At 48.6% G+C, this 16,202-nt stretch overlaps 1 protein-coding gene across 1 annotated transcript in view; it reads left to right on the top strand.

Moving 5' to 3' along the window:
* kcnh6a (potassium voltage-gated channel, subfamily H (eag-related), member 6a) overlaps window positions 1-16,202 on the top strand; it is a 62,958-nt gene that overhangs the window by 34,002 nt on the left and 12,754 nt on the right. The window contains exons 3-5 of the mRNA XM_069905236.1: window positions 831-1,256; window positions 9,439-9,838; window positions 14,217-14,416. Of these exons, the coding sequence (XP_069761337.1) occupies window positions 831-1,256; window positions 9,439-9,838; window positions 14,217-14,416 (1,026 nt within the window). The remainder of the gene's footprint in view (window positions 1-830; window positions 1,257-9,438; window positions 9,839-14,216; window positions 14,417-16,202) is intronic.

A 16,202-nucleotide genomic window follows, 5' to 3' on the forward strand; every position in this document is an offset into this window, starting at 1 on the left:
GCCATTTGTCCAGTGAATCAGTGTTAGTCCCATTCCCCAAATTCCTCCCCTGGAACATTTTCTTTCACCTGATTGATTCATCGATAATGATCATACAAGTTACAGTATCTCATGGAAAGCCTTGACGACGAAACCCCACCAGCTTTTATAAACTATAAGACATAGGAGGAGAAATAGGCCATTCAGCCCATCAAGTCTGTCCCACCATTTAATCCATTTCCTCACTCGGCCCCCACTGCCCAGCCTTCTCCCCAAAACCTTTGATGCCCTGGCTAATTGAAAACCAATCAATCCCTTCCTTAAATACACCCAATGACTCGCCTCCACAACTGCCTGTGGCAACAAATTCCAGAGATTCACTGCCCTCTGGCTGAAGAAATTCCTCCACATCTCTGTTCTAAGCTGACGCTCTTAATCCTGAAGTTGTGCCCTCTTGTCCTAGACCCTCCCACATTGGGGAACATCCTTTCTACATCTACTCTGTCCATGCTTTTCAACAATCGAAATGTTTCAACGAGGCTCTCCTCATTCTCCTAAATTCCAACGCAAGGCCAAGAGCGTTTGAACCTAACCCGAACCTTCATATGATAACCCTTTCATTTCTGGAATCATACTTGTGAATCTCTGAATTGCCTCTAACATCAGCACATCCTTAAACAAGGAGCCCACTATACTCCAGGTGAAGTTTCACCAGTGCCTGATAAAACAACATCACATCCCTGCCCTTGTATTCGATTCCTCTTGAAACGAATGCCTTCTTCACCACAGACTCAGCCTGCGAGTTGGCTGAGGTCACAACTCGTGGTGACCTGTCCTTGTTTTTGTTCCAGGTCCTGTCGCTGGGGGCAGATGTGCTGCCAGAGTATAAGTTGCAAGCCCCTCGCATTCACAAGTGGACCATCCTTCACTACAGCCCCTTCAAGGCGGTCTGGGACTGGCTGATCCTGCTGTTGGTGATATACACCGCCATCTTCACGCCCTACTCTGCTGCCTTCCTCCTCAATGACCAGGAAGAGGAGAAGCGGTGGGAGTGTGGCTACTCTTGCAACCCCCTGGCCATCGTCGACCTCATCGTTGACATCATGTTCATTATCGACATCATCATCAACTTCCGCACCACCTACGTCAACGAGAACGACGAGGTGGTGAGCCACCCTGCCAAGATAGCCATCCACTACTTCAAGGGTTGGTTCCTCATCGATATTGTGGCTGCCATTCCCTTCGACCTGCTCATCTTCAGGTCTGGTTCTGATGAGGTAAAGTGAGACTACTGTCATGTCCCCAGTAGGCGTGAATCAAAACGGTTGTGTCCAGGGTTAGACCAGACGCGAAGAACAGCAGAATTAAATGCATACCCGTAAACTCACTGACAGAGGCAGGCACACGTTAAATATGCACACACACTTCCTTACCCAATTATGTACAACCTCCTACATGGATGTGCAAAACCCACGGGTGCCCACTTTCTTCATGTGGAAACATGTGGGCCATGAAAGACTGACATTCTCTCTCCATCCCCCTCAGTCCTCTGTCTCTGCAACCCTTCCCACTCATCACTCCTCTCAATACACTTGTCCCACCACCCCCCTCACCTCCTCCCCTGCCCTACATTTTATCTCTCCTTTTCTTCTGGGAACACGATTGCACTGTGGATCTAGGAGGTGTGATTTACTGTCTCATGCTTCCTCTTTCTCCCGTTAATTCTGTCCTGATGTGTGAAGAGCTTGACCTGATGTACTTTGCACAGCAAAGGCAGAACAAACTAGAAGTAGCCAGCAGAACAGGCAGCGTCAGATGCTGAGGTAACCGTTCAGGGTTGTGCTGGAGAGGTGCTGAATGTGGTCAGACCAGGGCCGGACAAACTTGTGTAATGTAAACCACCCCCCCACACGATAAACTTCAGATGTCAGTCACAAGACGTGAAAAAATATTACATCCATCTACATGTTCATTTTATATAAATATTAAGAAATACATGTATATAATATTTATTCATGTAAGTAGTTTTTAAACTGCTAATTCGCATTAGTTTCAATAATGAAAAAGATCACCCACCGTATGTAATAGTCGAATTTTGTGGACCAGTTTTTAGGGTAAAATTTAGACCGTTGACTATTACCTTACTTTTGATCGTGTTAAGTACCCGCATCATTTGAGGTGTCGGGAGCTGGGACGAACGGGCAGCCAGGTTGAGGATCTGTGTTCGGGGCATCAGGGGCTCGGATGGGTGGGTGGCCAGAGAAGTAAGGCCAGGTGAGGTAGTTTAAATCCTTTAATTAAATTTAGATAATGGAGTCAGGTAGGGCAGGTTTACTGGAGTGGTTGGGGAGGGGTTAAACTAGTTTGGTGGAGGGTTGGGAATCAATGTGAGTGTAGAGATTAGGGTTGAAGGGAATCGGGGAGTTAAGCCAGTCAAAAATAACGTGCAGCAAAAACTAAAAGGACAGGCAGGTGAAAAGACAGGATCACTTGATGCAAAATCGGTAACAGATACTGGTAGAAGGGAAGTGTATGAATGCACGGAGCGTCAGGAACAGAGTAGAGCACTTTGCTGGACAGTTACACATTGAAAGATACGACTCTGTGGCCATCACTGAGATATGGCTTAATGATGGATATGATTGGGAGCTGAATGTCCAAGGGTACTCAGTGTAGAGGAAAGATAGCCAGGTAGGTAGAGGGTGGGGGGGGGTTGGGGGTGGCCTTGATGGGAGGCAATGATTTTAAATCACTAGAAAGAAGGGGACATAGGTCAGAAGGGGTAGAATCGTGAGTGAAGAAATGACGAGGGTAAAAGGACCTTATTGGGAGTTATATCCAGGCCCCCAAACAGTAGCCGGGAGGTGGACGACATTACACCTGGAAATATAAAAAGCATGTCAGAAGGAAAATGTCAAAAAGATTGTAGGGATTTTAACATGAAAGGGGATTGGGGAAGTCAGGAAGGTTCTGGATGTCAGGATAGAGAGTTTGGAGAATGCCTACGGGTTGGCCTTTCGGAGCGGCTTGTCGATAAGCCCAGCAGGGGATCAGCGGTTCTGGATTGGGTGATGAGTAATGAACCTGAGGAAATTAGGGAATTAGCCCTCAGGGAGTAGGGATCATAATGTGATAGAGTTCAGTTTCAAATTTGAAAAGGAGAAGCTGATCTCAGGTAAGTCTATATTTCGGTGGAATAGAGAAAATTACAGAGAGAGGAACTGGCCCAAATTGACTGGAGAAGTAAACTCGATGGCAGAGCAGAATTGGACAATCTTTCTACAAGAAAGAAAGACAGTACAGGATAATACAAGAAAAAGGAAAATTATAAAATTATAAATGAAAAAAATGGCACAAATGAGGGTAATGAGAGGTTATGGTGAAAATAAAAACAAAAGGGAGGGCAGATAAGGAAGGGAAAATTAGTGGGAAACTTTTAAAAACACATAAAAAGACAAAGAAAGTCATTAGGAAAAAAAGATGAATTATGAAAGGGAATTGGCAAATAACATCCAAAAGGATATAGAGGGCCGATTGGAAAATTATGCTGGAGAAATTATAGTGGGGGTCACAAAGTGATGGCAGAGGAACCAAATGAGTTTTTAACTGAGGAAGGCGGTAGCCATATACTTGATGGTCAGAGGTCTCGGGGAGTAGAATTAAGTACAGTCAGGATTACTGGAGAGATGGTGCTTAATAAGCCGAATGGACTGACGGTAGATGTGTCTCCTGGACTGGATGAGATGCACCCACGGGTTCTGAAGGAGTTGGCTTTGGACATTGTGGAGGCATTGGACATGATTCTGCAGAAATCAATGGACTCTGGCATGGTTCCAGAGGACTGGAAGGTCGCAAATGTAGTTCCACTGTTTAAGAAAGGAGGAAAACAGAAAAAAGGAAATTACAGGCTTATTGATCTGATGTTGGTGTTTGGAAAGTTATTGGAGTTGATCCTCAAGGAAGAGGTTATGAAATACCTCAGGTGCATGACATGATCGGTCCAAGCCAGCCAGGGTTCATGAAGGGAAGATCCTGCCTGACCAACCTATTGAATTTTTTGAGGAAATCTCAAGTTGGATGGACAAGGAAGAGGCTGTGGATGTTGTTCATTTGGATTTTCAAAAGGCCTTTGATAAGGTGCCACATAAGAGTCTGCATAATAAGATGAGAGCCAATGGAATTCCATGAAAGATATTAGATTGGGTGGAGCATTGGCTGATGGCAAAGGTTGGGAATAAAGGGATCCTGTTCTGGTCGGTTGCCGGTTACTAGTGGTGTTCCACAGGGGTCGATGTTGGGGCCACTTCTTTGTACAACGTATATCGATGACTTAGATTATGGAGTGAATGGTTTTGTGGCGAAGTTTGCAGATGTTATCAAGTTAGGTGGTGGGGGCGGGGGGGGAAATATAAAAAAAGAAAAAAAAAGTTAGGTGGTGGAGTAGGAAGTGTTGGGGAAATTGAAAGGTTGCAGAGAGACTTGGACAGTTTAGGAGAGAGGGCAAAGAAATGGCAGATGAGATCCAATGTTAAGAAATAAACCGTTGTACATTTTGGAAAAGGAAATAAACAGGCAGATTATTTGTTTGGGGAGAAAATTCAAAATTTGGAAGTGCAAAGGGGTTTGGGGGTCATTGTGAAAGAAAACTTAAAGGATAACCTCCAAATTGGATTGGCAGTAAAGAAAGTGAATGCTATTCAGACATTAATTTCAAGAGGAACAGTGTATAAGAGTAAAGAAGTGTTGATGTGGCTCCATGGGGCACTGGTGAGACCTCATGTGCAGCTTTGGGCCCCTTATCTTAGAAGGGATGTAATGATGTTGGAGAAAATACAGAGAAGATTTACCAGGATGATTCCTGGAATGCAAAGGCTAACATATAAAGAACGTTTGTTGGCTCTTGGACTGTATTCATTGGAGTAGAGAGGAATGAGAGGGGATCTCATAGAAACATTTGGAATGGTGAAAGGATTGGACAGAGTAGAAGTGAACAAAATGTTTCCCTTGGTGGGTGAATCCAGGTCAAGAGGGCATGGTCTTAGAATGAGAAAGTACCCATTTAAAACAGAGATGAGGAGAAATTGCTTTAACCAGAGGGTTGTGGATTTGTGGAATCGTTGCCACACACATCTGTGGAGGCCGGATCATTGGGAGGAGATTGAGAGGAATTAATTAGTCAAGGTTTCAAGGGATAAGGGAATTTGGAACTAGATGTGAGAATGGTTTAGCTCAGGGTGGAATTGCAGAACAGCCACAATGGGCCAAATGGACTACTTCTGTTTCTTTATCGTATGATATCCCCCTGAGTCAGAGGCCAAGACACCAGTCAGGGTACAGATCTTCCCCTGAGAGAGAGGCAGAGGGACACTGATCAGTGTACAGATCTCCCCCTGAGAGAGAGGGATAGAGAGACACTAGTCAGTGTTCAGATCTCCCACTGAGAGAGGGGCAGAGGGACACTGGTCAGTGTACAGATCTCTCCCTGAGAGAGAGGGATAGAGAGACACTAGTCAGTGTTCAGATCTCCCCCTGAGAGAGGGGCAGAGGGACACTGGTCAGTGTACAGATATCCCCCTGAGAGAGGGGCAGACGGACACTGGTCAGTCTACAGATCTCCCTCTGAGAGAGAGGCAGAGGGACACCAATCAGTGTACAGATCCCCCCTGAGAGAGAGGCAGAGGGACACTGGTCAGTATACAGATCTCCTCCTGAGAGAGAGGGATAGAGAGACACTAGTCAGTGTTCAGATCTCCCCCCTGAGAGAGGGACAGAGGTACACCGGTCAGTGTACAGATATCCACCTGAGAGAGGGGCAGAGCGACACTGGTCAGTCTACAGATCTCCCCCTGAGAGAGGGGCAGAGGGACACTGGTCAGTCTACAGATCTCCCCCTGAGAGAGAGGCAGAGGGACACCAATCAGTGTACAGATCCCCCCCCTTGAGAGAGAGGCAGAGGGACACTGGTCAGTATACAGATCTCCTCCTGAGAGAGAGGGATAGAGAGACACTAGTCAGTGTTCAGATCTCCCCCCTGAGAGAGGGACAGAGGGACACCGGTCAGTGTACAGATATCCACCTGAGAGAGGGGCAGAGCAACACTGGTCAGTCTACAGATCTCCCCCTGAGAGAGGGGCAGAGGGACACTGGTCAGTCTGCAGATCTCCCCCTGAGAGAGGGGCAGAGGGACACTGGTCAGTGTACAGATCGCCCCCTGAGAGAGAGGAATAGAGAGACACTAGACAGTGTTCAGATCTCCCCCTGAGAGAGGGACAGATGGACACTGGTCAGTGTACAGATATCCCCCTGAGAGAGGGGCAGAGGGACACTGGTCAGTCTACAGATCTCCCCCTGAGAGAGAGGCAGAGGGACACCAATCAGTGGACAGATCTCCCCCTGAGAGAGGGAAAGGGGCAGCTGTACAGAAATGGAACAAAGCATGATTGTGAGATGTGTTGGTACTGTTGTAAGAGAGAGGAACTGAGCATTGCTGGCCAGTGTGGGGGTGATGGGAGACACTGATATCTACCTGAGTGTCGGTATATTGTGAGACTGCTTTATGCCAGTGTGCACAGTTTGGCCACCTTTGTCCACCACAGCCCTGTAATGAACCAAGACAACCGACTCCTGCACTGAAATCGTTGGCTGTGGCTGATTATCCGAAACAGATTTGCCAGATTAATAAGCTGGAGAGAGTGGCTGGGTCCTCATCAAATCATCTCCCACCAGACAGTCACCATGGCAATAGATTGGCTGAGTTCAACAGTAACTGTGTCACAGGCTTTGATGTCAGTTCACTAATCGGTTCCAGTGGAGTGCCTGAGCCGAGGGCAGATAGCCTAATGCTTCCTTTACAGAAGCAATGTATGGGTTCAGCAAGTTGAGCTGCCACCTCCCTATTCCAATCCCCGTCACGGCCTGTGTTCGCCCACCCCGGCAGCGTTCTCATGGGGTAGCAGCCCCCTGCCAACACGACCTGCTGAAACCTTTCACCTTGTGTCCACATCCTGCCTCCCTGCCCAGCCCAGAGTTTTTCCTCTCCTCCCTGTTCTTGGCCTCTTCCTCCCTCTCGCCTCAATCCTCCTTCATCCTGCCCTTCTCGCTGTCCTCACTCTGGCACGCTCCTCCCTTGACCTTGTCTTCCTTCTCCCCCTTGCATCACTTTTCATTCCTTAATGGTCCTATTTCTTCATCATCTCTCTGGATGCTTTTTCTCTCCCTCCACGTCTCCCTCCCTTTTCTGATGGAGAGAGAGTGACCCCGCCCCCCTCAACAGGGATGTGTATCTTTAGGAGGAAGGGAGGTTTGATCTAGACCAGTGGTTCCCAACCTTTCTCTTTCCACTCACATCCCACGTTAAGTAATCCCTCTGCCATCGGTGCTCTGTGATTAGTATGGGGTTGTTGAAGGTGGGATGTGGGTGGGAAGGAAAGGTTGAGAATTACTGCTCCAGTCCCAATTGTTACTGAAATCTTTTGCTTAAGAAAAATTACCATTGGCCCATTTCCTTTGGAGTTCTGAAACCGTGCACATAACGAGTAACTGAGGTACGATTAAAATAGGTGGTTTTCAAGCTTTTTCTTCCCACCCACATCCCACCTTTGAAACCACTGCTCTAGATAGTGTCTCTGTCAGGAGGGGAGTGGGTGGGAATGCTGGAGATGGGCTTGCTTGTTACCCTGGTACTGGAATGCACCCTTTGCCCACAATCCTGGCCTTGGGGATGGGCCCCCACCAGTTCGGGGCCTCCTGTATACTGTGTGCAGGACCAGGAATTCCTTGCTCCCTCTCAGTGGAGTCCAGGGTAGCAGGTCTACTTCATTGAGAGTGTTTGGTGGCAGAGAATCTGCGGCCTCAGAAGAAACGCGAGCTGCCAGGAATCGGTGCTGGAAGGCACAGAAGACTGGTGAATATGGCATTAGTGATCAGGTTCCTGCTGTTAGACTTCCTGAACCACATTCTGTATATTCTGGCAGAGTCTACCTCATCTTCTGAAAGGGGTGTGGACAAAGAGGGAACTTGCCCTCTTTACCTGGGAGCGTTACGGGGTAAGTAGAGGAGGTGGCCAACCTTTTAATGTAGACAGCAGGGTAACAGGCCATCTCAGCCCACAAGCACCTACCAGGTCTGTAGGTTGATTGGGTGGCGTGGACTCGTGGGCCGAGATGGCCTGTTACTGTGCTATATTTCTACATTAAAAATTAAAGGTTGGCCATCCCTGATGTCGAGGGATGCTCACCTCTCATTGAGCAGCGAGAGGTGTTCAGTGTGGGGAAGACAGTTAGTGAGGCTGGGACAAAGTGTGTACCGCATGGGACAGAGAGTTGGGACAGGATACCTGAAGGGTTTGGCATGCAGATAGGTCATAAAGTGTGGGACGGTGGGGGGGGGGGGGGGGGGGGGGGTGACATGGAGAATTAACCCCAGAAGGTACAGGTTGTAGAGGGGGGGATGCAGTTGGGGGATTTACAGAGCTCAGTGATAGCGCCCACCTAGAGTGGGCTCTGGAGTTCACAGTGCAGGAGACTAGGGAGTTAAAATCCCCGACATCTCATGTCCAGCTCCATGTGGGGGAGGCCTCATGGCACAAAGCAGCCCCCTCAGTCAACTTTCTGTCCCAGCCCCCCGATCACCATAGCCAACACTTAAGAGTACAGTCCACTGAACTGTGGGGAGGGTCACTGACTCTCCCCGTGTCAGACAAAGTTTCCCTTTCACCCCCCCACCTCAGGCAGAGTGTTACACTGTTACCCTCCCCCACCCTCCAGTGTTTCCCCCTACTCCCCCAGATGGTGTGTTCCACTCTCACCCCCCCCCCCCACCTCAGGCAGTGTGTTACACTGTCACCCTCCCCCACCCTCCAGTGTTTCCCCCTACTCCCCCAGATGGTGTGTTCCACTCTCACCCCCCCCCCACCTCAGGCAGTGTGTTACACTGTCACCCTCCCCCACCCTCCAGTGTTTCCCCCTACTCCCCCAGATGGTGTGTTCCATTCTCACCCCCACCCCCCAGACAATGGTTCCCACCCCCATTCTCATCCCCCCCACCCCCCAGACAGTGGTTCTCAACCCCACCCCTACCCCCCCATTATTCCCTCCACCCCAAGAATGTGTTCCACCCCCAACCACCAAAAACAACCTTTCTACATCAACTCTGTCCACACCTTTCAACATTCAAAATACTTCAATGAGATCCTAAATTCCAACAAGTCCAGGGCAAGAGCTGTCAAACGGTCCTCGTGTGACCAGTGTCCCTCTGCCGCTCTCATCCGGAATCATCCTCTGGTGTGTGGTGGGGAAGGTTTGGATTGTCGGGTCAGCACCTGATTGTGGACTGAAGGGCCTATGCTTTAGTGTTCTATGTTCTGACTCTCCCAGTTCATTTCCTTCCCCCTCAGTCTCGCTCGGTATTGCAGGCTGTGATATTGGTTCTTGCCGATGAGACGTGACCTTTGTGTTCCAGACCACCACTCTGATTGGCCTCCTGAAGACGGCGCGCCTTCTGCGCCTGGTGCGGGTTGCCCGCAAGCTGGACCGCTACTCTGAATATGGAGCCGCTGTGCTTTTCCTGCTCATGTGCACCTTTGCCCTCATCGCCCACTGGCTGGCGTGCATCTGGTATGCCATAGGCAACGTGGAGAGACCTTACATGGTCCACAAGATAGGCTGGCTGGACAACCTGGGCGACCAGATTGGGAAACGATACAATGACAGCGACGTCTCGTCCGGTCCCTCCATTAAGGACAAGTATGTGACAGCTCTCTACTTCACCTTCAGCAGCTTGACCAGTGTGGGATTTGGGAACGTCTCTCCCAACACCAACTCTGAGAAGATCTTCTCCATCTGCGTCATGTTGATTGGCTGTAAGTGTGCTTGCTTTACTTGGTGCCAGAGATAAGAACACCTCTTTCCACACTCCCAGAGTGCAGGCTAAATACACTGTAAAACACGAACGTCCACAGACACTGTGGTTGAAGTAAAAAAAAATGCTGGAGAAACTCAGCAGGTCAAACTGTGTCCTTTGGGTCTAGTCAGAAAAATGGTTTGGCACATACTAGAAGAGCCGAAGGGGCCTGTTTATGTGCTGTAATGTTCTATGGTTCTAAGTTCAGTGTATTATTTCTGCCTTTTAAGCTGTTTATTCTTAATGCTGGTGTATGAGTTAGGCTTTGTAAGAGTGAGTCTCAAGTAACTAGAAAATACACTTATCTGGCATTTACCAATCCTCATAGGTGCCTGATACTGGGGGTAGTACTGTACGATAATCACAGTAATGGACACATAACCAACATTTTGGGCTTGATCAAGGCTTGAGTAAAATGTAGGCAGGGGCCTGTTTTGAACGTCTGTTTACATTTTGCTCATGCTTCATGAAGGGCTTAAGCCTGAAGCATTGGTTCTGTATCTTTATCTTTGCTCTAGAAAGGGCCTTGTTTGGCCAGATGAGTTTCTCCGGGGGTCCGAGTTTCCCGGGGGGGGGCAAGACACGCCCCCCCACCCCCCACCCCCCACTGAATATGGAGCCGCCGAGTTTCTACTTTTTCCGTCTGTACTCTCCTACCATGTACTCCCAGAGTGGTGACTGTGGAGGTTGAACGAAGATCAAATCTCTGCTTCTCTCACCTTCAATCAGTAATCTCTAGTTTGGGGGTGGTGGTGGTGGTGGTGGGGGGGGGGGGTCTGTGACAGTTTACTTTCTCTAAACCCTTCGACTTTATAAATCTCCACAAGATCCCCTCTCAGCCTCCCAATGTCCCTCCACACGGTCTTGCCACACACTCACAGGGGCAGAATAAACCTCCATCTGCACCCTCTCTAGTGTCTGATGTGGTTGATTTGCTGAGGCAGTGTGGAGGGAGCCCAATTCTGCGTCTGTGACATAGGGAACCATACAGCACAGAAAACAGGCCCTTTGGCCTTCTCATTCTGCCTAGTCCCACTGACCTGCACCCAATCCATCGCCCTCCATACCTCTCCCATGCATGTACCTGTCCAAACTTTTCTTAAATGTTAAATTCGAGCCTATATTCACATGTTCAGCTGACGGCTCGTTCCACATTCCCTCCACTCTCTGTGTGAAGAAGATCCCCCCCCAAAAAAACTTTTCCCCTTTCACCCTTAACCCATGTCCTCTGGTTTGTATCTCAATTGCCCTCAGTGGAAAAAGACGACCTACATTTACTCTGTCCCCCTCATAATTGTAAATCCCTTTATTAAATCTCCCCTCATTTTTCTACCCTCCAGGGAATAAAGTCCTCAACTGTTTAACTCCATTCCTGAAGTCCAGGCAACAGCCTAGTAAATCTTCTCTGCTCTCTTTCTATCTTACTGATACCTTTCCTGTAGTTCGGTGACCACAAACTTATGATTCTTACACTACCTGTCCCTCTGAGACCAACTGATAAATTCCATTTGTTGGCTCCAATTTATCAACTGCTGAAGTGGTGTTGGTGTTTGATTGTATCAGGGACCTTAACAAGGGCCAGTGGAATCCAAGAAATACATTGCAAAAGAAAGCCTCGAACTTAATGAAGCTGTCGCGCTACACTGCTGTATAATGTTATGTTTGAGTAAAATTTGTCTGCCTGAAACGCTTTAGACAACCCTTCATGTTCCAACCGTGAGCAATTAAAATCAATGCCTTTCCTGAGTGAATTACAGAATCATTTCTGGGTCATTTACGTCACTCCAGATATTCAACTGAGGTTGCTGGTGTACCAGACACAATTCTACGTCAGGGAGTATGGGATGATGTATCATCCCCTGTTCCTATTGACGTGTTCCCCTTCCACCTCGCATACAGCATCTCTCAGCTGATTCTGTCGGGGAAGAGATCTAGGAGGATCAGAGCAAGCACCACCAGGCTGAGGAATAACTTCTTTCCACAGGCAGTGAGAATGGTGAATGACCAAAGGAACTGTTCACACTGACCCTCCGAGACTCTAGTATTCATGAAACAATATTTATTTGTATAGATGAATACTATTTCTTGTCTGTATTTGTGTTACGTCTGGTTGTGTCTTTCCCATAGAACACAGGAACAGCCCTTCGGCCCTTCTAGTCTGTGCCAAACTATTATTCTCCCTTGTCCCAATCACTGCACCTGGATCATAGCTCTTCATAGACCATGAACCTGTCCAAATATTTCTTAAATTGAGCCCACGTTCACCAATTCAGCTAGCAGCTCATTCCAAACTCCCACCGCTCTCTGAGAGAATGTAAGTTTTAAAATGCTGACTGGAAGATGGAAGATAGCTGTGTTCTGTTCCGTTCAGCTAGAGTTGATAAAGACCTCCTCATTTGGTAAGGTAGTAAAAACAATTGGACACGACCCTGATTAATGAATCCCAAGAGAATTCTAAGGAATATGTACCCTGTGGAGCAGTCTGTTCAAATGTTCTAGGTACCTCGGCATCTGAAGAGATCAAAATGCATGATTTGTAAGCTACAAGGAGAATGTCTTGATAGCGAGACAAGCTGATTAAGGTAGTGCTTCTTGCTGTAACAGAGTTCTCATACTTTGCAAAGTCTGTTTGTGCAGCTGTTTGTTTACAAAAAGCCAAAGGGGTGGGTGGGTGTGTGTGTGTGTGTGTGTGTGTGTGTGTGTGTGTGTGTGTGTGTGTGTGTGTGTGTGAGAAGTTCCCCCTAGTTTTTCCTGAATCTTTCCCATTTCACCCTTGACCCTTGCCCTCTGGTTTTTACCTCACCTAACCTCAGCCGTAAAACCTTGTTTTATCCATTATAATTCTGCATATCTCTATCAAATCTCCCCTCACTCTATGTTCCTCTCACCTTAAATCTATGCTCGTTAGTTTTAGACACCCCTGCTTGGGAGGAGAAAAGGCTTCTATAAACTCCTCGTGGAGTTTATAAATCTCCCCAAGGTCCCACCTCAGCCTCCAAATGTCCCTGACTCCCCGTGAACTTAAACCTTCCAGTCCGGCAGCGCCCTCCTGATCCTTCCACACCCATTCCAGTTTCACAACGACCTTCCTGAAGCTGAGGGACCAGCATTGCATCTGGCCGTCCAAGTACAGTCTCACCAATGTCTGATACAATCTCTCTGGATTACAAGTAGAACATTCTAACATAGTGCAGGCCCTTTGGCCCACAGCTGCTGTGGTGAATCCTGTTGTGTCGCTGGCAGCCACTGAAAGGGAGAGGCAACTTCTAAATCAGCTGCCATTATAAATGCCCCTGAGCACACTGGTCACGGCAGACAACTTACGGGGAAGTCAGATTCTTTATTGGCAGTGATGAGTAACCCTGGTGTGGCAGACGCTCCCGTCGCTGGAACTTCCCTGGAAGCGCTCTGCCGGACTGGGAAGTCACCGCAGTCAGGAATTCCAGGTCAGACGCCCTAGCAGCCTGTACCGAGTTCTGAAGGTGCCCCATCCAGTCTCCCAGTGATAGTGGAGTTCCCTTTAAGAGTGGTGCAGTTAGTGTGTAACGGTCAGCACAACATTCTTACAGTGCCAGCGACCTGGGTTCGAATCCCGCGCTGTCTGTAAGGAGTTTGTACATTCTCCCCGTGTCTACGTGGGTTTTATCCGGGGGCTCCAGTTTCTTTCCACTGATCAAAACATATGGGGGGGTGTAGTTTAATTGGGTGGAACGGACTCTTGGGCCGACAGGGCCTGTTACCGTGCTGTATGTCTAAATAACAAAAAGGGAAGCCAAGTAAGAGTGCAGTGTGCTCGGATTTTCCCTGAGACTGTTCACAAGAGTCATGGTTTGAACTCAGATCTCCAATTTGAGTAAATGGACATTACGTGAATTGTTTTTAGATTTATTTATACTGCACAGTAAAAGATCTTTCCGGTCCACGAGTTTGTACCGCCCAATTAACCTACAACCCCCTGGTACGTTTTGAAGGGTGGGAGGAACCTGGGAAAAACTCATGCAGACACGGGGAGAAGGTACAAACTCCTTACAGGCAGCGCAGGATTCAAACACCAGTCACTAGCGCTGTAACAACATTGCACTGACTGCTGCGCTGACCGTACATCGCATGCTGATGTGATTAAGCACCTGTCTGATTCCACAAAAATATTCATGGGGCTAACGGGGAGGTGACTGATCCTGGTTTGTGCTGGATGTGGGTGTTCGAGGAGAAGAGAGGCAGGAGGAATGACCCGAGGTTAAACAGGCGCTGATGTGTAACCTTAGTCCAACATAGAGGCGAGACTGAGAGGCTGTGCCGAGCTCCTTACTGATGCTTTTGTGTTGACCTGCCCTCAGCTCTTATGTATGCCAGTATCTTTGGGAATGTGTCGGCCATCATCCAGCGACTGTACTCAGGCACTGCCCGTTACCACACCCAGATGCTCCGGGTGAAGGAGTTTATCCGCTTCCACCAGATTCCCAACCCACTGCGCCAGAGACTGGAGGAATACTTCCAGCACGCCTGGTCGTACACCAACGGCATCGACATGAATGCAGTGAGTAGCAGTGGCTGCCGTCCGGAGCTGGTGGAACAGGCCACCAGTGGGCACTGATCCCAGCGGGCACTGCGGGGACGGACTCTGGAGATGGTGGGCTCTGGCGATGGCCCTGAGACTGGGGGCGTGGGAAGTCTCTGGGTCACAGTGGCTGCATATAGAATATCTGGGATTGGGGGGGGGGGGTGGTGTTCAACGTCCCCCAGTCTCCAGGCACAGGGTCCCAGTGGTGGCAACATTTCCCACATCACCCCACCACTCCCCTGGGGTACAGCGTCCCTGCCCCCCTGCCTGGGGAATAGGCTGCAGTCCCAGTGTATTAAGGGGGAGTGACAGGGCAGGGTTGGGGGTCTCTGCCCCATTGCTATGGACATGGGAGTTGAATTAATGGGATCAGATTCTGAACCTGAGTCAGACTGACAGGCAGAGGTCCCAGGGACTGGAGAGTATCGAATTTTTTACAGGACGGAAAGAAAATGTGAGGCTCGTGGGAGGGAAACTTTAGGAACAATACTTAGGGCTGGGATTTAGAAAGTCATGATCAGATCAGAGGCAGTCAGCATAGATTTGTGAGGGGCAGGTCATGTCTTACCAACACGACTGAGTTTTGGGAGGAGACGGAGATGGTTGATGAGAGGAGGGGAGTGGATGTTGTCTGCATGGACCTTGAAGTCTTTGGGAAGGTCCATCGCGGATGGGCCAATTCAGGTGGTGCAGGTGCCTGGGATCCGCGGTGAGTGGATAGTCTGGATACAAAATCTTCTGGCTATTGGTGGAAAGGTGTTGATTGGAGATCAGTGTTGGGGCAACTGTTATTTGTGATGTACAGTATAGAAATGACTTGGATGAAAAGGTTGGTGGTTTGTAGATGATACAAAGACTGGTAGAATTGTGGAGAGTGTAGAGAATACAACAGGATACATCTCACTTTCAGAAATGGCAGATGGAGTTTAATCTGGACAAGTGTGTGATGCTGCACTTTGTCAGGTCAAATGTAAGGGAAGGTGCCCAGTTAATGGCAGGACTCTGAGAAGCAGTGATGTGCCAAGGGACCTGGGGTCCAGGCCCACAGCTCATTGAAAGTGGCCACACAAATAGATTGGGTGGTGAGGAAGGCACATGTTATGCTGGGCTTCATCGGACAAGGCACTGAGTGCCAAAGAAAGGTGGTCCTGCTGCAGAGGTATCAAACTTGGTTCAGATACACACTGAATACTGGGCACCCCACTACAGGAAGGATGTGGAGGTTTTGAGAAGGGGATAGAAGAGGCTTACCGGGATGTGGCCTGGGTTTAAATGGGATGAGTTATGGGGAGAGGTTGGTTGAATGGGTTGTTTTCTCTGGGGCATTAGAGGTTGAGGAGAGACCCAATGGACATTTATAAAGTCATGAGAGACGTGATGGTCAGTCTGGATCTTTTCCCCAGGGTTAAAGCACCACCCGTTGGAGTTGTGTGTTTAAGGTGAGGGGGTGGGAGTTCAAGGTAGATGTGTGGGGAAAATATTTGACACGGAGTGGTGGGTGCCTGGAACGGGCTGCTGGGGTTAGAGATAGAAGAGATCCACTAGTGGTGTTTAAGTAGCTTTTGGACAGACACATGACTATGAAGGGGATTGGGGGATATGGATCAGGTGTGGGCAGCAGAGTCTTAGTTTGATTTGGATGTCCTGTTCAAGGGCCTCATCGTGTGCTGCATTCTATTAAATGTCGTAGACATACAGCCCAGTAACAGATCCTTTCAGCCCACGAGCCCGTGCCACCCAAATTCCCCAATTAACCTACAAC

Source organism: Narcine bancroftii, chromosome 12 (genome assembly GCF_036971445.1).
Source record: "Narcine bancroftii isolate sNarBan1 chromosome 12, sNarBan1.hap1, whole genome shotgun sequence".
NCBI lineage: Eukaryota > Metazoa > Chordata > Chondrichthyes > Torpediniformes > Narcinidae > Narcine > Narcine bancroftii.